At 37.6% G+C, this 22,657-nt stretch overlaps 4 protein-coding genes and 1 long non-coding RNA gene across 7 annotated transcripts; 2 read left to right on the forward strand and 3 right to left on the reverse strand.

The window, feature by feature from the left end:
* Positions 1–3,619: 3,619 nt before the first annotated feature.
* On the reverse strand, positions 3,620–7,715 carry LOC135076228 (uncharacterized). The gene is made up of 2 exons (XR_010258224.1): positions 7,589–7,715; positions 3,620–7,178 (listed from the first exon to the last, which is right to left on the reverse strand). It is a non-coding gene; the product is annotated as an uncharacterized LOC135076228 (long non-coding RNA).
* A 65-nt stretch (positions 7,716–7,780) lies between these two features.
* LOC135076229 (kelch-like protein 5) lies at positions 7,781–14,447 on the reverse strand. 2 transcript variants are annotated; one of them, XM_063970708.1, is made up of 10 exons: positions 14,082–14,447; positions 13,790–13,950; positions 13,273–13,475; positions 12,683–12,880; positions 12,312–12,494; positions 12,049–12,201; positions 11,813–11,973; positions 11,352–11,559; positions 10,434–10,623; positions 7,781–7,972 (listed from the first exon to the last, which is right to left on the reverse strand). In XM_063970708.1, the coding sequence occupies exons 1-10, from the start codon at positions 14,309–14,311 to the stop codon at positions 7,830–7,832; spliced, it is 1,830 nt and encodes a 609-aa protein (XP_063826778.1). In that variant the 5' UTR covers positions 14,312–14,447; the 3' UTR covers positions 7,781–7,829. The 2 variants fall into 2 exon arrangements, with proteins under 2 accessions (XP_063826778.1, XP_063826779.1); XM_063970709.1 differs by lacking the exon at positions 7,781–7,972 and adding an exon at positions 8,937–8,959.
* Positions 14,448–14,593: 146 nt separating this feature from the next.
* LOC135076231 (prefoldin subunit 3) lies at positions 14,594–16,716 on the forward strand. Its single transcript, XM_063970712.1, has 5 exons — positions 14,594–14,684; positions 14,777–14,883; positions 15,233–15,475; positions 15,571–15,725; positions 15,899–16,716. Exons 2-5 carry the CDS (start codon positions 14,809–14,811, stop codon positions 15,984–15,986), a joined length of 561 nt encoding a protein of 186 aa, XP_063826782.1. The 5' UTR covers positions 14,594–14,684; positions 14,777–14,808; the 3' UTR covers positions 15,987–16,716.
* A 460-nt stretch (positions 16,717–17,176) lies between these two features.
* LOC135076232 (guanine nucleotide-binding protein subunit gamma-1) lies at positions 17,177–18,044 on the forward strand. Its single transcript, XM_063970713.1, has 2 exons — positions 17,177–17,315; positions 17,401–18,044. Exon 2 carries the CDS (start codon positions 17,483–17,485, stop codon positions 17,693–17,695), a length of 213 nt encoding a protein of 70 aa, XP_063826783.1. The 5' UTR covers positions 17,177–17,315; positions 17,401–17,482; the 3' UTR covers positions 17,696–18,044.
* Positions 18,045–18,084: 40 nt separating this feature from the next.
* Positions 18,085–21,250, reverse strand: LOC135076230 (DNA fragmentation factor subunit alpha-like). Of its 2 annotated transcripts, XM_063970711.1 has the most exons (3): positions 21,131–21,250; positions 20,368–20,877; positions 18,085–20,189 (listed from the first exon to the last, which is right to left on the reverse strand). In XM_063970711.1, exons 2-3 carry the CDS (start codon positions 20,844–20,846, stop codon positions 20,075–20,077), a joined length of 594 nt encoding a protein of 197 aa, XP_063826781.1. In that variant the 5' UTR covers positions 20,847–20,877; positions 21,131–21,250; the 3' UTR covers positions 18,085–20,074. The 2 variants fall into 2 exon arrangements, with proteins under 2 accessions (XP_063826781.1, XP_063826780.1); XM_063970710.1 differs by lacking the exon at positions 21,131–21,250 and having other exon boundaries at positions 18,087–20,189; positions 20,368–21,002.
* Between the last annotated feature and the right edge of the window lie 1,407 nt (positions 21,251–22,657).

Here is a 22,657-nt window from a genome sequence, read left to right on the forward strand (position 1 = left end):
GACAACTCCGTCACTCGAGCAGGAGCCAAGCGGCGGCTCGAAGAACCGGAGGAGTCGCAATACTCGGACATAGAAACTGATCACTCTGCAAGGGTGGATCGTTACATACAGAGATGCTTCGAAGCCGACACGGACGACTCATGCATGTCGACCGAGTCGGCCCCATCGTTTATGAGCGAGAGAAGCCGCCTGTCATCACGAGGCAGTAAAAAGCCGCGAGGACGCGGGAGACCCCCAGCAACAGGGGAGTTTATAGGCCTTAAAGAAAGAATGGCCGAAGCCAGATTGCTTGCTAAAGAGCAAAAGGAGGAAACTGAGGAGCTGACCTTGCGGCTCACTAATAAAATGAAAACAGCGCGCCTTCGCGCGCAGGATCATGCCAACGTACTTACCACAGACGAACTTGTGCAAACAGTGCGCACTAGTGCTCAGGCGGTATTTAACTGTGCGGGCAAGTGCAAAAACTTGAGAGGTACGGAGCAGGGCGCGTTTAAAGAAGCCGCTCTCACAATAGAAGCGGCAATTAATGTGCTCGCCGACCGACCTCCTGACGAAGAAATTCACAGGTTGAATGTGGCAAACTCGCTCCTTAAAAAGGAGATTGAGGAGCTTCGTCAGGAGGTTAACAACCTGAAGAATGAACGCAGCAAAGCTACCTCCGCCAACAGCATTGCTCCCCCTCTCGCCTGTACTACCCAGGTAGAGGAAATGGAGAGAGATCTCATGGTCCGGATGGGGACCATGATGGATGCCAAATTGAAGGGCATAGAGGATCGTCTCCTTCCGGAGAAACGCCTCCGCCCCTCTCTCGCGTCTGACAAAGTAAAGGGACCGGCACCAGCCGAAGTATCCTCACCCCCTGCTGCGACAACATCCATAGGCCCTGCCACACGGACTAAAAGAGTTGCGCCTGCCACTCTAGCGGAGGCAGTGGCGGCTCCCTGTGCGAGAACTACTCGTTCCAATAAGGTGTGTTCCGACCCTAAGACGGCGCCTACACTGTCCCCTTCTGCTGAGCCCTCCTCGGCAGCCGTGGCTCCTGCGTCATCTGCATCGGGGGGCCGCGCTCGAAGAAAACGGGGCAATGTTTCATCTGCCCCCGCGCCTTACCCAGTGGCTCCCCGCCCCTTGCCACCACCGCCAGCGTCCATGGATGCCGGCTGGTCTGAGGTGGTGAAGCGGGGCAAGAAGAAGAAGAAGGGCAAAACTAAGGCCCTCCCAGCTAAGCCGCAACCGGCCAAAAATCAGAGAACCGGCCCTGGCCGCACCAAGGGTAATGCGCGGAGGGTGCGCGTCCCACTATGACTCCGGAGGCCGCCCGATGTGATCCACCTCGCGACTTTGTCTGGTTCATGCACATGGCCAGACAGCAGGTGGATCTAGCCGAATTAGGCATAATGGACGGCCTTCGGTTTAAACCGAGTCAGTCAGCCACAAAACTCTTGGTTTTATCCAGCTCAGATGCAGAGGAAAAGGCAGACAAACTGGCAGCCGCTCTGCGAGCAGTGCCAGTTTTCGGAGAGGACACGGTAACCATTAGGCGACCGATTAAGTCCGAGGACCTCCGTCTCACGGGTCTTGATGACTCCACCGGGGCAATGGAGGTCTCGGCAGCTATCGCGAGTAAGGCGAACTGCCCACTGGAGGCTATATCAGTGGGTAAAATCAGTCAAGCCAGAGACACCCGCAGTGTCATAGTGCGGGTACCCGCTCAAGCAGCGAAGGAGCTGGCTAAGAGCCGGCTACTGATAGGGTGGGCTTCGGTGCAGATAACCCTGCTTAAACCGAGGCTGTCTAGGTGTGTCGCCTGCTGGGGCACTGGCCATACGGCCTTCAAGTGCACGGCTGGAATTGACCGCAGTGGATTCTGCTTCCGCTGCGGAGAAGAGGGCCATAAGGCCAAGGTGTGCTCAGCCAAGAACCCCCGCTGCCTTTTATGCGTAGCGGCTGGGAAGGCGCCGGAGCACATTCTGGGGGCAAAAAACTGCCCCCAGCCGCCGCAAAAGCCTAAGTCGGTGCCACAGAATGGCACGGCGGCTAACCTTATGGAGGTGGTGGACACGGGGGTGTCCGCCTCCTAACGATGAGGCCCGAAGTGCGCGCGGAGTCCCCGCGCGCTTTGGAGAGAGGGCGTCCTACTCAGACGCCTTATGGGAGAGGCTGCGGCTGTAGCGTGGGGGCACGCACCCGAACAATTTGTTTGACTCGCGGTGTGCCCCACTAAGCGCGACCAGAGGGACCCGACTGGTTTTTAGTGGGTAGGCCCTGCTCTTCTAGCAGGGAGAGCCCCACATAACCCATTGGCCCCCCCGAGCCATTGGGTATGCAACTCAATGCATTTTCCAGTCGGAAAAAAAAAAAAAAAAAAAAAAAAAAAAGGTAAAATCTATGGTAGGGATTCTCTACCATTTACCCATAGCTATAGTCTATCCAACATAGCTTGATTAGAATGACAGCTGTCATCAAAAGTAACGACATAACTTTGTAGTAGCGATCAATGAGAGCTAAATATTGGCGGACAAGAAATAATTCACGTCTGACCTACAAACAATATTTTCGACGACAGTGCTTCCAATAAAAATGATAATTTCGTGTAAATGCAGCGTTAAATTACACCAATAAGTAGTAATTAGAAATTATAAAAATCAAGCTAGAGTATTAACGACGTCTCTACAAGGTTATCTCGAGTTACAAAAATGTTAGTGTTGGGACATATCGACAAATGTCATATTAAATTAAAACTATTTTTTTAAACATATTTAACAAATTTTTTTTTCTAACTAATTTTTTAACATATTTAAGTCAAGTTATACGTTTTTCTAAATGTTCACTATTAAAAACCAAAAAACATTTCATTCTTAAATAATCAAACATCGGAAATCAATCACCGGTAATTTTTTGGGTATTCATAGCACCGTTGCTCTAGAAGAGATGCCCACCGCCCTCTAGCGAGAGGAAAAAACCACTGAAGAACACTGATGATAATGACTACGACTTAGGTTGTACACCCTTGACATGAATTTTAAATTTTACTGTCTTTAAATTTAAATCATAATTGTCATTTTTATGAATAAAGATATATGAAGAAAAATTGGGTGCATTTTTTCATATCATTTTTTCGAAAACTTATCGATACATCTATGTGAACCGTACGAAACATACCCATCACTAGTCACATTCGTTTGACAGCCGTCATTCTAATCAAGCTATATTGGATAGACTATACCTATCACATTGACAGGGCGGCGAGGGCGCCACCATCGTTCATTATCAATAAATCGATAACATTCCAACGATACAACGGAACCAGCGATCCGGTATTGACTGTGGCGCCCCCTGTCAATGTTACGGGTGGGACGGTTCAGTGTAGTTAATTTATACTTTGTTTATTAGTCCTACCATTGACCAAATCGAGTATAAAACACTTCTGGGATTGAGACGGGATCACAGATGAGACGGGATTACGGGACAGGAAACAGGGGAGGGCTTACCACTAGATCACAGACAGAAGTGGTTTCTTTCCTCAGATAGGGGCTAACGTGACGCTGTATTATTGCAGGTCTCTGACTGCCCAACAAACCTAATGTGAATGGAGAAATGTAAATAACGAAGACATTGCTTATAATGTGTATATTTATTTATTAAAAAATAGATTTTACACGTTTTAAAATTACCTAAATCTGTAAGATTACAATTTCCTTTTTATGGACATAAAATCAAATGTCCTGTGGATGTTACATTGCAATCATCATCACAGCACAGGACTTTAATTATTAACATAGGTACATATTTTAAATTCATACAAAAAAGATAAGAGGTCATGTAATTAATTGACAGTTCGTAATAGTTCGTATGCACAAAAGCTGCCTAACTAAAGCCTGGTCTATATAATTACGCGCGAGCGATAAGGATGGGTAGCTTGGGGTCATTGGACAAAATTCTACGTGCTCACGGACCAGGCTTTACCAACTTCTAAAGCTATGCGCGCACGGGTGACTTTTTGCACATTTTTGTCACCGTGACAGTACATCTTTTTAAAGAGAGACAATGTTACGGTGACAAAAGTGCGCGCGCGCCTTTACGCAATCGGATTTAGTGGTGGTAGTAATACTAGCTTTGAAAAACGACTACACATTTTCAACTATTTTCAGGGTCGATTTGTTGGGAGCTGTGAAAATTCGCATATTATATTAAAATGTGAACTAACTACAAGGAGATTGCGAGAAAGTTGCTGTTGAACAAACTAAAAGTACAATAAAGCAATCAACAAAGAACGTGTTTTTTGTTTTTATAAAAGTATTCGCAAACAGTTTCGTGATACATGTTGATTGAATGAAATAATTCAGTTTAAACCAAAAAGTCTGTGAAAATACAAATACAATATTTACTACATCTACATCACTAACAAACGTCACTACTATTTACTATTGATGATATACACATACACAATATCACGAATATTATCATTTGCGCTAGTGTCGTCAGGGCCTTTCACTTAGTCTAAGTATGTATTCGATAGACACAGTAATATAGTAATATTTCAGTACAGAGCGTAGAAATTATTTCAGAATTAGTTTAGAATGGCCCTGCCACTGAACAGCGTTTGATGAATAATCCTGAAGTATTATAAAAATATACCTATATACATACATTTAATAGTAGTAAGATTAGAATTTCAATTAAAAATACATATTTGAGATCCATCAGCATCATGATCAGTAAGTAAACCATGTCCGTAGACCACTGACGCATGTCGTCGAGTTCAAACCTCGGCTGTGCTGTACAGTTCATGTCAGCATTTTTTTTTACATCAACACCCTTGCAAGTGGGCGCTGCAATCGCGAAGTCAGTTTTACCATTAGTCTAAAATCCGATTTAGAAAGTACCCTTAACCTTCTGCTTACCGGATTGATCTTTAAGGGTGGATTCGACCAAACAAGAGTAAATATTAATCTCAGAATAAATCGTCAGTTTTGACATACTTCCCATACTGAAACTGTCAATGTGCCAGTTAGTTACTCGTGGTATAGGAGTTATTCTCGGATAAAAGTTTGTTCGAATCGGGCCTAAATCAAATAAATACAGTGTGAGTCACGTTAAAGTGTACATATGAAAATAGATGAAACTAGACCTATTTTTATCGACAAAAAAGAGGTCAAAAAATGTTTGAGATTTTTTTTTAATTTTTTATAGAATTTTTTTTCTTCCAATTACTTATTGTAAAGAAAACGTAATAACTTTTAAACTAGGCGGTATATCCTGATAAAATAAAAACTGTAATAATGCTAAATAACAGGCGATACTAAAAAAATACATACAATACACAAAAAATGCCCACAAGTAATAAAAAATGATACTTTTTGAAAAAAATCTGCTTAAAAATTCGTGTTTTTTTGGTTATTTGATAAATTTCTCCAAAAAATGCCCCTATAACAGGTAGTTTTTATTGTTGTGTATTATTCTCTATCGTATTACCTTTGTAAAACCAAAAATTGCATGTCTCTATCCCTATCACAACATTTGCTATGATAGTTTGAACAAAGGCCTACCACAACATTATTCTCCTCTACAGGTAGGGACAATTTTAATTTTAACTAAAATACTTATTTTACTTCGAAATCTTTTGTTTTTACTTGAAATCTAACTTGTCTTTATCAAAATTACAAATCTAGAGCTATTTTCAGTTTCGTTGTTAACGAAGCGTTGAATGGCGCGCCCGGAGAGGCTTAGTTCAAACGATCATAGCAAATGTTGTGATAGGGATAGAGACATGCAATTTTTGATTTTACAAAGGTAATACAATAGAGAATAATACAAAACAATAAAAACCACCTATTATAGGGGCATTTTTCGGAGAAATTTATCAAATAACCAAAAAAACACGAATTTTTAAGCAGATTTTTTTCAAAAAGTATCATTTTTTATTACTTGTGGGCATTTTTTGTGTATTGTATGTATTTTTTTAGTATCGCCTGTTATTTAGCATTATTACAGTTTTTATTTTATCAGGATATACTGCTTAGTTTAAAAGTTATTACGTTTTCTTTACAATAAGTAATTGGAAGAAAAAAAATTCTATAAAAAATTAAAAAAAAATCTCAAAAAATTTTTGACCACTTTTTTGTCGATAAAAATAGGTCTCGTTTCATCTATTTTCATATGTACACTTTAACGTGACTCACACTGTATATACACATACAAAAGTATCACAAGCCGGTGATCTAAAATACGTTTAAGAGCCTGTGCACGAATTTTAATGAAAAAGACTCACTTGCCTTAATTATGTGAGATTCAGTGATTTGAAGACTTTGTAAAACATTGAAAATACAATATAGCTTTGTAGGTTTATGTCTATTCAGAAGTCGTGTCTGAGCTAGTGAATTGTTCATTAGATAGAACCACAGTACACGTAATAATAGATATAACATTTATTACGTGCAGGTGAGACAAGAAAATGACAGTACAGATTGAGAATCTTATGTAGCTAACACAATATTGAACTGTATTGAAGTAAAAATATTAAAAGAACGTGTTACTATAATATTAAAACACGTTTTAGTTCTGAAAATAGTTAATTCAAGAATGATTGCTAATAGGAAAGTTAAGTATAAAACATAAATCTAAGTATTCGAAAAAGTTTATACGAATGTAATAGTGGAATCGGATGTAAGTTAATACTGTTTACATTGATAAAAGAAAGTAATACTTTGTGTCGTCCAACTACAAGTACAAAACTTAAAGTAAAAGATATTAAGCTAAAATATCAATGGTTACTATGTAATGATTTACACAAAAACATAATAGTTTGTATAATGTAAAAACGATAATAAATATGGATGGTATTAATTAATTATAGTTTTTTAAAGTCCAATAGCCATTATCTTATAAAAATATATTTTAGATCAAATAATTACTTATTTCATTGATTTGGGGCAAAAATTAGCTTTTTTAATTCACACCTTCAATGTTATCATAATAGCTAGGAGTGTCAATAATATGTAAACACACAAAATATTGGGAATAAAACTAACAGTCTCTACAATACAAATTTACGAACTAACAATCTATAGTATTATTTCTACCACAGGTATTTTAGGACATTTTCAAATACATTGAGATCAATTACCGAGAATGTAGTTGAATGCTGCATCCAACCGAATTTGTACCGCTCGTCTGAACTGAAACAAATAAGTAGAGAATGATGAGTTACAGTAATGCAAAACCGTACACCACTTTAAAAAAAATACCCATTCGACATTGGGGAAACCCAATGTAAAAGGGGGACCTACACACAATTTTTCCTTTTGAGGTACGGATAGGGTTTGCTGACTCACTGTGACGTCACTCACCCGGCGTCGCGCCGCGCTCAGGCGATGACGTAGGTGAGCAGCGAGTGGCCGCGGTATCAGAACAGAGGTGGAATTGTGTGAAGCACGATTGCTTTACACAATTCCACCTCAGGTTGCGCGGCGGCGGCACGGCCACCACGGCGGCGCCCGCGCGCCCCGTGCTCAGAGGCGCGAGCTTGCGCCAGCAGTCCGACTCTGAGCGTACAGTTCAATGACTCCTGTGCTGTGACGTCACTCACCCGGCGTCGCGCCGCCTCAGGCGATGACGTAGGTGAGCAGCGAGTGGCCGCGGTATCAGAACAGGTTGCGCGGCGGCGGCACGGCCACCACGGCGGCGCCCGCGCGCCCCGTGCTCAGAGGCGCGAGCTTGCGCCAGCAGTCCGACTCTGAGCGTACAGTCCAATGACTCCTGTGACGTCACTCACCCGGCGTCGCGCCGCCTCAGGCGATGACGTAGGTGAGCAGCGAGTGGCCGCGGTATCAGAACAGGTTGCGCGGCGGCGGCACGGCCACCACGGCGGCGCCCGCGCGCCCCGTGCTCAGAGGCGCGAGCTTGCGCCAGCAGTTCGACTCTGAGTCGTACACTTCGACGACGCACAGGTACTGCACTCCATCATAGCCACCTACGCAAAAAAATATCATAGTTAAAAGATTTTGAGTCAGAATCTATAATATAAAGTGAAAGGTCACTGACTCACTCATCACGAAATCTCAGAAACTACAAGTGCTAGGAGTCGCAAATTTTGCATGGAGGTTCCTTTTAGAACGTAGGTGCTCACTAAGACAGGATTTTGCAAAATTCAACCTCTAAAGGAATAAAATGGGGACCACGTGTACGAAGTCGCGGACCGCTGCTAGTCTAATAAACCTCTGCCACCAGTGTAGTACGCCGGTGGACACGTCGCTGCTATGGCTATTAAGCGAAGTATGAAATGAAGATAATGAAGCGTAAGACCTCAGATCATAGGACCTCAGATCATAGAAGGGAATAGATGTGAAACGGGGGCGTGGCGCGTGTCTCCGCGATATGCCCAGAAACGAACGTCGGCCGCGTAGCTAGGTTAGTCGCGATTCAGTCGTACTAAGGAAATGTTCTCCGATATTTTGGATAATGCGTCGTTACGTGCAATAAAACAAGTGAAACGAAGAACTACAGGAACAATGGAGTCATTTACTACATGTAAGTATTGCAAATCCATTGGTATTTTGCTTATAAATAAAAAAAACTAAACATTTTTACGAACGAATTCAGTGCCGTAACAGTTACTGCGATATCAAAATCAGTGGTGATAAAAATTCTAACACACTTGTACATTGACGATTTAGTTAGCAACCACTTTATGTCATGCTCAACTACTGCGCAATGTATTTAATTTCTTCCGATATCCACTGTCGTGTGAAAATACACAGTACGGTCGCATGTGCCGGTCGTAACATAGTGCCGTGCTCGTGTTCTAATGCGGTTTCCTATTATCGATAAATAGAAGTAAATTATAATTATCTATTTTGTAATTTTAAATAAAAAAATGATGTGTTACTTGCGATTCGATTCGATTACAGTGTCTGAGTTTCTTGCGCTGCTTCTTCTCAGCACTGGCCCATTTATTGTCCTGAAGCAGTGGTAGGGTTAATACTGGGACGTGTAAAAGTGCTTTTTTAAAGCCTACTTACAGAAATAAATGAGTTTTGAGTTTTTTTTACTGATTATAAGATTTTACAAAAAAAAGTAATTAGTAACTGTCAACTATGTAATTACTATAAGAGCTAGTTGAAAGCCTAATATAGGCATTATTTTTGATAAACATATGCGGTACGCAGATCGCCATAATTAAAAAGTAAATGCGTGATAGAAGTTAATAATAACGTATAATAATAAAAAGGTTTTCATACATAAGCATTTTGTGAAACCAGTTTCGAGCCTTGCCCCTAGCGATTTAAAGTATCGATATCTTGTCGACTCTATTTTATCTTTGTTCTCTCACTAGCGTTTTCTAAGTGTGCGTCACGTCACGCGGCCATTGATTGGCCATAAGGCACGCCTTATGCCGTATCATAGCACTTTTAAGCCGGTTGCACATGTTGTCGTAGACTCTCAGTCGCTTTGTTTTTACACAGTTGAATGTGTGTGTGGGAGCTGTGGTGGGGGAAATGTGGGGACACTGGTTCTCGTTGTAGTTACGCGCGACTTCATATCTATTCTCTTTCTATGATCTGAGCGTAAGACCGTAGAAAGTGGTTATATGACTGTTTGCGTCGTCATGCCTATTCATCATATTGAATTAAAATTCGCAGACGCGCGGGCTGTTTTATGCTGATTTTGATTTTTCTTCCTGCTGCACGCAAAATTCGAGGCAGCGGCCTTATGAGGTTATTGGTGCACCTTTTGGGAGGACGCCTTATCTATACTAATATTATAAAGCTGAAGAGTTTATTTGTTTGTTTACTTGAACGCGCTAATCTCAGGAACTACCGGTCCGATTTGAAAAATTATTTCAGTGTTAGTTAGCCCATTTATCGAGGAAGGCTATAGGCTATATACCATCACGCTACGAGTAATAAGTGCAGAGCAAAAATGATTTTCACGCGTACGAAGTCGCGGGCACTGCTAGTGTGTACAGTCACGGAATGAAAAGGTTCGTCAGTTTTCAAATTGATTCCTTCAACGAATCGCGAGCACATATTACCTTTTGAAACTATGTTACAGAATAATCTCGAGTTAGAGAAAATAATCTTTAACTGTTCGTCAGTAAAGTTCAAAATTATTCAGATCAAAGTTGTTTGACGATTTAACTTGTCAAGAAGATTATTATGATTGATAAACTAAAACCTTCTTGTTGGTTCAACCTGCCATTATCTATTAAATAAAAAAAACTACATTTTGTAACATTGCACTGATGGGATAGAAAAATAAACAAGCAAAACCTTATTCGTTAGCAAACGTCATATTTATTTAAATGTTAGCAGCAATGTTTCTTGCACGGTTATGTTGGCAGGTTTGAGGTACCTAGTGCAAGCGAAAACCGACACTAAGGTGACGAACCTTTTCATTCCGCGACTGTACATATTAAACAAGCGGGTGCTCACCGACGGCCACGATGCGGTCGCCGAGCAGGCAGGAGCCGATGGCGTCGCGGCCGTAGGACAGGCGCGCCAGCAGCAGCCACGAGTCGGCGGCGGGGTCGTAGCGCTCCACGCACGCCAGCCGCCCGCCCACCGTGTTCGCCGGCGCCTCGTGCCCGCCTAATGCGTACAGGTAGCTGCCCGCCGCGCACACCTATGGAAAACACGCGTATTCCCATTTAAACTATACCGTGACTTGCACATTTTGTCTTTTTGTATAAATAAATATCCTTGGACATTTGACACTGCGCCTCTAGTCCTAAACTAAGCAAAGCTTGTAAAATAATTTATTGCTAAGTAAGTTAAACAGCTTACGTATAAGTTTGACCCAGTATTAATTCACGCCTGTAAAATCACTCAATAATAAATTTATTGTATGAGCAGCACTTAAACGACTCAGTTTTATTTAGCAGTCTTCAGAGTAAACCTATCCCTCAGCATAGCATTTCTTACACTGATAATTTAGCGCACTATACGCATCTTTACACGCAGAGGTCTATAGTATTCTGCAGGCCCTAGACCCGCGTAATGCTCCCACTATTGCACTTGCGGTGATTCCGTGTAGTTTTAGTGGGTTTCTCACCGCTAAAGGGGCGCGGCATATCTACTCATAAACCCATGTTGCGCAGGTGACCAGTATTTTCTTTTCTGGTTCAAAAGATCGCAGGCATCTCGCCGATTTCTTATTCTTTTGTGACGAAAAAACACAAGTTTATAGCCATCATATACTTGTGCTTTTTCGCCATTGTGAGTCTGTGAGCACACTGTTTCTCCGATGCAGCTCTCACTGCATGCGCAAATTATTTCACATTTAATACCCAATTTGTGTAAACCCATTTTCGCAAATAAAAATGATTTTATTTCATTTGATTTAATACTTACGCTGACTCCCCCACGGCGACGCGTCATAGCAGCACAGTTGGTCCAGTGGTTGGTGGTGGGATCGTAGCACTCGACGGAGCGCAGGCAAGCTCCGCCGTCGCGGCCGCCCACCGCGTACAGTCGCCCGCGGAGTGCCGCCACGCCGCAAGTGCTCCGCGCGCCCGTCATCGGCGAAACTATGGTCCACGTGCGCGAACATGCGTCCCATCTGCGGTAATATAGCCTTTATGAATAATGTTAGACATTATGAAAACCACATAATCCTAGAAAAAAAAGAATGAGAACGAAGCAACGGGACGCGGCTGAAGTCCATAGCACGTTCCGAGCGCTAGTGTAATCGCGCCAATTTATTAAAACTCTTGCTTATTACCCAGGAAAAATCCTTATTCTATAAAAAGAAGAAAAATTTTACATAGAAGAATTAAATAAAATTTTATGCTGAACCTGATAATTTTAATTACCTTTCCACTGAATTTAAATATATCCAGCCATCATGCCCGCCGACTGCGTAAATAGGCGAATTAGGTCCATCTCCTAAAACTGCAACTCCTAATCCATGTCGGTGTGTATTCATCGGCGCCAGTGTACTCCAACTTAATGACGTCATATCAAAACATTCCACCTGTAAATATAATTTCAATGTATAATCTGGTGTGTCACATAATTTGAAAGTTGAGTTGATAAAGTAATAAATTACCGTATTTAAAGTCTTTAAACCGTCTCTGCCTCCAACAACAATAAGTTTATTTTGTAGCACTGCTACTCCAAACTGTAGCCTCCTTGCGCCCATCCTCATAAATGGAGTCCATGTGTTGGTTCTGGGGTCATACATTTCCATATTGCTTGCACCCTGTTTTAAAAATAATGATACATATTATTAGCCTGCTTACTTTGCTAGTGTAGTATAGTTTTATCTAACTGCCTTGATGTCACAAAGTTGCAAAAAACTCCCAAAAGTACCTTATAGCCATCCATGCCTCCGATTGCTAACAATCTTCCAATTGTTGATGTCCTTGGCCTGGTTCTGTGCGAGAAAAGCAATGAGCGTCTTTCGGGGAGAAGATGCCACTTGACAGCTTCCATTATCAAGGGTTGGCACTCTGGGACATTACCACATGCTAGTTCCACTTTATCGATTAAGTACTGAAATTAGAAGATTCACATAATTTTATTAATATTAATACATAATCCTTGTAATCAATATGTAAATTGTGACAATCCTAGGGGAGACTTCTGTCCAGAAGTGGATATCATTTGGCTGAAATGAACGAACAAACAAAACATAATACTGTAACACTAAAATAAAGGTGTTATGTGACAATAGACAATACCTCAGAAGAAAGTAATGGTAACTTAATAAGCTTCAGTAAAGTTGGCAAATATTGTTCTCTGTTGGCACTGTCATGTTGCACCCATGTCATCAGACTTTCGAAAACATTCTCCTCTGTTATCACGTTGAGGTCATCGGACTTGAGCAAACTTGCAAGCTGATCCATTTGCAGAGATAGGAACTCTTGATGCTTCACCACCTATTAATAAAGCTTTGCTGTTTAACATAATGTTGGTAAATGACAAACTAAACAAAAGTAAAGTGATGATAATTTTACAAAACAAATAAGTAATCTTTTCATAATATCTATACAGTAGAATCTCGATTATCTGGACTCATTCTTCACCATTCTAATTACTGATTTAGGGTCCTGGACCCATCAAAACGGCACGGCGCTGCCAACGTTACACCCATTCATTGTGAAAAGTGGATTCATCTAATGGTCTAATAATGTATTGAAAACCTTTTCTATTGTAAAAAAATAATTATTGTTTGATTTTACTTTCAAATTAACTATCCAGAATACCCCTAAGCTGGTTTTAATTGATCCAGATAATCAGGATTCTACTGTAGGTAATATAGTTTATTTACCTGCATGAAATGCTGATAAGTATACTCCAAAGCACTCTTGTGTAAAGTCATACAAGACTGCTGCTCAGCGAACAAAGCTATCCCTAAACAGTTACATGGATCAAGCTGTTTCTTTAGGAAAGCACAACAAGCATCTGTGACTGTATTTAACTGCAGCAAGCTTGCTGTAGACAAAAGTACTTCTACTGTCTCTTCCCTTAGTTCTGCAAATTAATATAAACATATTTATGCCCAGTTCTATATCTCACTCACTCTCTTCTATACTGATAATAAAGAAAGAGAGCAGAAAGATAAAGAGTTAAATCCATTGAAAAGAAAATTTTAGAAAGCATCAGTCAGCTCATTCTTTTAAAAAAATCTAAATATAAATTGATAAATATCTGGTTTCAGTATCAGTTGACATGTGAGGTTTAATGAATTTATACTGTTGTTTATTTATAGATCCCTGAAACTTCATGTTTGTCTTAGAGAATCAAAGTCATGATAAGTACAATGAAAAACATAGCATGAGTCATACCTATAGTTCCAGTATAGCAGTACCGCACAAGAGCCTGGAGAGCCTGTGAATCAACCCGCTCCAGAGTTATTTCTGTTAACTGGGATTCTCGTAATGATCCAGTGAACATAGCAGCAAAGTACTCACTGCATGATGCTAACATTACTTTGTGGGCTGGAATCCTGCAAAAAAACAAAGGAGAATGTGACGCCAATCCAGAATAACATTTTTGACTAATTATTTAATATTTTATACCTTAAAAGTAACAGGAAATGATATAGAAATGCTTTGTTTAGATGATATAAACATATACCTGCATCCTCCAGCAATTAGTGCGACGTCACATAATTTTTGAGATTGAAAATATTGGAACAAGTTTTTAAGTGTTATTTCAGAATGGCCTTTATCACAATAAAACTCATCTTGACTCGATGCACTTGAAAGGCTCAACTGGCTCAGTTCTCTCGGCAAACCCTCGTCGATCGAATTGGTAGAAATGTTATCTTTAGAGCTTTCTGCTTTTTGAGAATCACAACCTGACATTTTTAAAATGTTATTATTATAGAATCACTTTTTAATCAGTTCAAATTGAACTACGCAGAACAAAGCGACAGCAAACAAATATTTTCAAAATAGTCTCTTTGTGCAGCACAGCAACAAACAAACGCGAAACACAACACAAAACTGTCAAGTCAACTGTCAAAAGGAAAAAAAGAAAATAAAAATCTGCCAAAGATGTTATAAGAAGAAGAGTAAGGACACACTTGTGTGTATGTCGCGTAACGATTTGCATTTTACACATCACTCATGAAGTACATCCATCAGTGACATCACTCTTTTATGCTCTTTGGAGTAATCTGTTATCTGTCATGTCAAAAGTGTCAAAAGTACTTTGACTACCTAGCGGTAGTAATTGGTGTGTAATTTTTAAATTAATTTGTATAAATCGATTAATCCTTAGCTATTGGTATCAATTAATTTTGTTATACATTTTTGAAATAATTTTAGGCTATAATTCAACATTTTGATAATAATCAAAAATGGACGGAGACGGGGCCGAAAATTCTAAACCAAATTCGAAGTCATTTTCAGGAATCCCCGAAGCTGTATTTGTTGTAAGTTACTTTAACATATTAAAAATATTCTCATTAGGTTTATTCTAAAGCAAGATTAGCTTTATAAACGGTTTAATTTTCTGGTATCGAATTGCAACTTTTAGGTTAGAAATATTCTTGAACTTGCGCACCTGTTTCTATTTCAGCTTTATTTCAAACAACTAAAACGCATCTAAAACTGTATGTACAATTAATAACTAATATAAACTAAAAATGATTAATTTGTATTGAAATTGTTGATTACAAGTGAACAGAAGTCATTGTTTGTATTATAATAGCATACAGGCAGATTGCTTGAGTAAATCTTAGGTAGGTATACTGTACACAAAGACCATTTATTTTATTTCAGGACAATGTGGATGAGTTTATGAATTTGCCTGAAAATTCTGGGGGAGTGGATAAGGTTTTGAGAAGTTTGGATGAACAACATGGCAAATATAAGTTTATGGAGTATACTTTGGCCACCAAAAGAAGGCGTCTGCGCCAGCAAATACCAGATTTGTCCCGTTCTCTGGAAATGATTGAAAAATTAAAAAGTCAAACTGATGAAATGGAAACACAGTTTTTACTTAGTGACCAAGTATTTGTAAAGGTAATTATTATGTCTTTGGTTTTTACCAGTTTTACTTTTTATATCATTATTATTTTTTGCAATTTATAAATTTTATTAAACATACTTTATTTCAGGCTAATATACCACCAACTAAAACTGTAAACTTGTGGTTAGGAGCTAATGTGATGTTGGAATATACATTAGAAGATGCAGAAAAGTTACTGTCATCAAATATGGCCACAGCAAAGAAAAATTTAGAGTGTGTGGAGCATGACTTGGACTTTTTACGGTATATAACTGTTCTTATTATTCTTTTCCATGACAATTACATAAAGATTTATTACTCTACCCTAGCTTTCTCTATGTTAGATAACATGTCATTTATTTCAATATTTATTTATTGTCAATAGAAATCAGACATTGTTACATAAAATCATAATGAATGTTATATCTTGATTCCAGGGATCAATGGACTACAACAGAAGTAAATATGGCTAGAGTGTACAACTGGGATGTAAAACGACGTCAGGCGGCCAAGGCCTCTAGTTAATAAATACAATCCATTAATATTCTTCACAATAAATAAATAATGTTCATATAATTTATACAACTCACAAAATTTGCACACTATGGTCTCAAAAAACGAAATGTATGACCTCTAATTTATGTTATTACTTTCTATTTAGTGTGTATCTGGGTTTTTATCAGTTTGATTGCTTTTTCATATAAATCTCTAAACACAAACACATTAATTATTTATTGTACAGGGTGTAAGGAGCAGGTTGGCAAACATCAAAATAGATAACTGTTATAAACATGCAAAACCATTTTAGTATTACCTTTTTTTTACTAGTCGTCAATTAAATGTACTAAGTTTATTTTTTATAGATGGATGTTGAGGAAATTAGTAATTTTATTATATTTTGATTTGCTGGCGAACATACAGATGTATTAGTAACTAGCGGCCGCCCGCGACTTCGTACGCGTGGACCCCGTTTTATCAAAGGGGATGAATTTTGCAAATCTCGCCGTAAAAGCAATCCTTGGACTTCAACGAACATTGAAAGAAAGAATTGGTAAAATTGGTCCAGGGGTCAATCCAGGGGTTGTTGAGTAATGCGCTTACCAACACATTTTAAAAGATTAAAATATTCGATTTATAAATATATTGTCATCTGTGTCTTACACCTCGTAATGTTTTACATTTGGAAGTAACATTTTGTTTAAGAACATATGTACTAAAACGTTACTATATTATTAATAAAGCTTGCTATGAAGAATTTAACATCTATTATTTTAGTTTATTGTTAAGAAAGCGCTTTCAAAAACTGCGCCTTTGCTACGTACCATCGGCAACAGTGTTAACTATCCATTGCTTGTCATGTCGTCTCGTTCTATCGCAAAGAATCACCATTTGATGAGAGCGAGAGCAAAAACGGAAATGGATAGTTAACAGTGTGGCCGTGAGTAGCGGAGTTACAAGAGGGCGTTACAATCATACTGGGTTATTATTATACTATCGGTTTCGATTGCCGCCTTATTAAGCAGTTTGATTGTTTCAAGTTAATAAAAAAAACATTAGGTTAAAATGGTACTATTACTTATTCTGTGGTTAAAATTCAGTTTATTTAATTTTCAATAATTTTGTGAACAGTACGATTCTGATACGATACGTTTAAAGAATCTGCGCGTATTTTAAAATGCCAACCCTAATTTCATAGACAATAGAGTATAGTCAGCCATCATTCATTCATTCATCCGTCATCTTGCGTTTTGTTGCGAAGTTGCGACTGTTGTCAAATCCTGATTAATTTCAGCCCATACTAACAAATTAGACTAATTTATTGTACATAAGGCACCGTCTGGTCGCCAGTGACCAGTAAGCTTTACATTTTTAACTTATATTTGGTTTATTTGTGTTGTGTCCCGAAGTATTGAATCAGGTTATTGTTATTTACTTTCAGGACTACGCTCGGCTACGCCCTATTCATATTCGTCAAAGTGTGTTATTCCGCCACCAACATAGGCCTCTCAGATACTGCCGTTATGGATATGATGGTGTCCACACTGCAACAGCAGCGTGCTGTAACTGAGCAGTTGAGAAGAGAGGCTGCCATAAAACGCATTCCAGTTTCTGCAGCTGTGGCAGACATTGTGAAGTTTATAAATGAACACGAGCAAGAAGACTGCTTGCTCGTTGGTTTTTCGAGTCAGAAAGTAAATCCTTTCCGCGAAAAAAGTTCTTGTACCGTTCTGTAAAACATTTGAAGAAAATGTATGTATCTGAATAGTAATTTAACAGAGGGAATTGTCTATCACATCAAGGTTTAGTATGGATTCTGATTGAAACTACTATTTATAGTATTCTAATATGATTTATTGACTTCTTTTAAATTTCATAATTATTATAGACAAATATTTGTTTGTAAAATGATTGTTAAATAATAATACATATTTTTAAAAGATATATGTATACTTATTATGTAAAGATTCTGAAGTAATATTTTGCTCATATAATAGTGTAATGTAATCAGTTCAAGTTAATGTATGTATTCATCTAATTTATTATTTTCTTGTGGTTACAGATAATTAAAATTTTAATCATGTAGTGATGGTTTTATTTTAGTATAATATTGGAAGATGAAATAAAATAAATTTAATTATGTATTTGCTATGTATATTTGTGCACATAAGAAATTAATACATAACATATTATAGGTACAATAATACTACTCCTCAATTCCACTATTAGGAAATATTGCAAGTTAACAATTCCACAATGTATGTAATTCCATAACATTTTTGGTTGGAATATAACTAAAAATACAGGAGATTCCAAATTATGATTACGAAGGACAAATACAGGAATATAAAGATTAACAGTAAGATATTATTTCATATCTAAATATGTTTATGCAAGATTTCAGGATACATAATACAATCTTTTAACAGGTTACTATTGATACATGCACTAGCAAGTTACAGACTACATTTTGGATTTTCTATAAAAAAAATATTTGCAGTTATTTCCACCATATTACTCATAATCCTGTTTTTATCACAGTGCTTAATAATTAAAAACATTGTAATAGAAATGTGCTATGTGCATGTTTATCACCACCTCTATTTACATTTGGCTTGAATTTAATAAGTGCACTAGTTATTCTTTATAAAACAATACAACTACAGCTAGTATTATAATTGTTAAATATTAGTAATATCCAGTAATGTAATTTAAATTACATAATATGTAGATAATTGGAATTAGGTTTTGAAACTGTTCACAACTTTGCTGAAGTTTTTGTGGCTTTCTTAACAGCAGCCTATGACGTATAAGTATTTAACTACATATCATAAATACTTGAGGAGAACACAGTATAGACATGATAATAAAACTTAATAAATACATTTTAGTTGTGAACTTAAATAATTTAAATCAAATGAGGAAAAAATATTTTTGGCATCATACAATTATTTCCAACATTATACCCCAACATTGTTAAAGGTTTACTATATGCAATGATTTCCATCCTGATTTTCAAGCTATGGCAGTAGAATCAAACAGATGAAATTATTTCATATCTTTTTGTAAATTGTTTGAGCAAACTTGGAATCAAAATAACAAATCTTATTCTAGGGGTAAAACTATATAAAAAAAAATTACCACTATCAGTCTTTTGAATTGATGTTGTTTACCAACCTTGCGGCAAATTTTTCCTCAAAAGTTTACAAAAAGCTCAAAATTAAATCCACAATAAATCAAATCCTAATTTATTAATAAATGCTTAATTTCTAGCATATCTATTGTCGTATTGTTATAAGTATACTAAAGATAATACTTATACTACCATACCTGATGTTCTAAATATGAAAACAAATGATTAAACACAGCATTTTGTATACAAAATAGGTACCAATTTAGTTTACATTAACACATAATTTAATTTAATTACCATGAAACTACTGAATTACTAGAATTTTGCTGGGAATGTATTATGAAATACTCAATGATAAATGCCCACAACACTATAATTACATCAATTCTTAAAATGACAGTATGTATATGATTACCTTTCGATTTTAGCTCATATTCATAAGATTAGCGTCTTATAATAACTAACTCCCACAATTGCATCACATTACTTACCTTTTTATACCTAACCCCCTCCTAGCCCTAACTAAAATATGAAATAATTTTTATTTTAGATGATTTAGGTTGAATGTTATTTACTTAATTTCTCATAGCAGTAAATTTAGCTAAAAGCTTGAATGAATTAAAGTCTAATCACTCAGGATCAGGGATTTCTAAATTTCAATACAAAGCAAATCTACCCTTGTATAATATTCATATAAAAGCTTCAAATACTTATTATAAACTAGAAAAAAAGGCCTCATTCTCTTGGTGTATCAAATAATTCAATAACAGTAAATACTATTTAATTAGATTAACAGGTTTAAATCGAACTTTTTTTTAAATAAAACTTTCTGGTTAAGAAAGAAATAATATTTTGCAAATAAATGCAGTCAGACAAATTACTGGAAAGTAAGTAAGTCTTTGTAAACTTTTGAGATGTACCATCCCCTAAAAATAAATCGAGGGTTAATTTAGTGGGTTACCATTGTTATTCTGATGACATTCTACACTCTCTCTTGTTTTGGTGGAGACACATCTTCTGTCCCATTAGCAACACTTTGATGATATAGCTTTAGCAGTTCCATTGCATCTTGAGCTTGACGTTTTTCTAATAAAATTCTGTAACAAAATTAAAAATCAATACTTACTTTAGACTAAAAACATTTTGCCTAATAGTTTGTGAAAAATATCAATTTAATGTTACATTTATTACAAACAAATTAAAATTATTTAGCTTCAATTTTTATTTTATTTAAGTCTTGATACAAATAGATTTAATATGCATGTAAAAACATACCTTCCAGATGCCTCCTTGATATGTTCCAAGATTATTCTGTTGTCCCTGTCAGTAACAATATCAGCGAGACTATCAGGGTCCATGTCCGACAGTAGTTCAAGATCTTGGCCACCTAGTAATGAAATATGACAAAGATTGTGTTGTAGGCGGCCTACAAGATTGGCCACTTGACTTTTGTCTCCTAGAGTGACTTCATCTGTTTGATCTAGAGACACTTGGCATTTTGGCATGTTAGGAGCCCATTTTTCATTACCATGCAAAATCATAAGAGAAGTATCAGGGTCGAGAGTGGAAAAATAATCTTCGTCATCTACTTCTGTTCCATCGGACTCTAATACAACTGTGAGGTGTTCTGAAGGTAGACCTAATTTTTCCGGCACTTTTGCAAGTAAATCTTCCAGCGATGAAGCTACAATTCCTTTCTTTTTGTCTCGGTTTACATCGCATATCTTGTAAGGCTTATTACTGTCGTTTTCCATAGTTCAACGTTTGTTTGAAAACTATTCCACCCTTAAAAATAAAAGTAATTAATAAATAATTGATTACTTTGTTCACTTTCAAAGAAATTAGTAAAAATCTCTTGATTTGGCCAGTCAAACTTGGAATTTTTTCGTCAATTTAGAGCGATTTTGACATTTTCGCATTTATGTATTGCCATCATAAAAAATGTTAGGTTACTGAACACAAAAAAAAAAATAATTAACAAAATTATATGCAAAGAGAAATTAATCAAACATTATAAGAATGAGAAACATGAAACTACCGGTAGATTGAAGTGAATGTTTATGCTCGTGCAGCAGTGTCGTGACACGCGCTAAACGTTACGCAGCGCAGACAACCGCTCTCTACGAGCTTCTGAATAAGACTCCCGTGCCGCCCGGCGTGAAAACTAAACTGAAGCTGAACTGCTCGCTCGCTCAAAGGCGGGCGGCGCGACGCGTGTGTTTTGGGCGGCGCGACGGCTATAAAAAATAAGCAAAAGTTTTTTGGAATTATTACTTTTATTCGTTTTCTGTGAAATGAGCGTTACTTTTGCAATAAAAATAAGTAAATGTCTGCCACATATTTAGGTAGATATACAATTTAAATTTTGTTTATTTATTTAATGAATTATAAAACATAAAATACATTCTGAAAAGTTTTCTTGTTCCATCTATACTAAAAGCTGAAGAGTTTTTTGTTTGATTGAACGCGCTAATCACAGGAACTAAGTCCTACTGGTCCGATTTGAAAAAAAATTTTGAGGAAGGCTATAAAACACAGTGCCGTAACTAGGGCGGTGCCAGCGGTGCCCAGGCACAGGGCGCAGACCCTGGAGGGGCGCAGAAATGACCCGACCAGTATCTAGTTTTGTTTCATGCATGGTAGTTAGTAGGTACATTTTGTTTTATTGCGAATATGGTGTAGACGCGCTCTCTGTACTATCTATATCTATGTTACGGTTAATGTGATAAATTGAAAATTATTAATAATAACCGGTTATTATGAATAATTACCGACAGTCGCGGTAAAAGTGATAAATTACTTAATCACATTTAACAGTGATTATTTCATAATTCAACCTTAGTACTAATAAATTTCATAAAAGAGAACAACATCTTGTGTACGTGCTCGTGTACAGCCAAACTTTTGAACGTTTTGATATCATATATTAATATAATTTGGCATAATGAGTTTGGAATGTTTCTTGCATAATATGACTTTTCCATGATGCCTATAACATAATGTTTTGATTTAAAGTGAAAAATAGGTTAAGGTGCGGCGGGGGTGGCCTTTGGGCCACCCCTAAGCCGCCTATTTAGTTTTATACACACATAAATGACCTCATATTAATCACATTTACCAAATCATGCGGTGATTATTCATAATAACCGGCGATTATTCATAATTTCCACCATTTTTCAAGCGATCTTGAAACAACAACACTTGTAAAGGTGGTTTTATATTTGTTTGATGTGTCGTGACGTGACGACGCGTCAGAATGGTATCGGTTTCATACATTTAGTACTAGCTGGTGCCCGCGACTTCGTCTGCGCAGGATTAGTATTTCGAACAATATGTTTATAAATTGTAGCCTATGTGTTATTCTGATGTATAAGCTATATTATTGTAAAGTTTCATTAAAATCCATTCAGTAATTTTTGCGTGAAAGAGTAACAAACATCCATCCATCATCCATACAAACTTTCGCGTTTATAATATTAGTAGGATGGTAACGTTCACACTAGTGCGTAACGTGTTGTGTTGTGATGGCTTATGTATGGAACCGATACAGTTCTGACGCGTCACG

The sequence above is a fragment of the Ostrinia nubilalis genome, chromosome 11 (assembly GCF_963855985.1).
Source record: "Ostrinia nubilalis chromosome 11, ilOstNubi1.1, whole genome shotgun sequence".
NCBI lineage: Eukaryota > Metazoa > Arthropoda > Insecta > Lepidoptera > Crambidae > Ostrinia > Ostrinia nubilalis.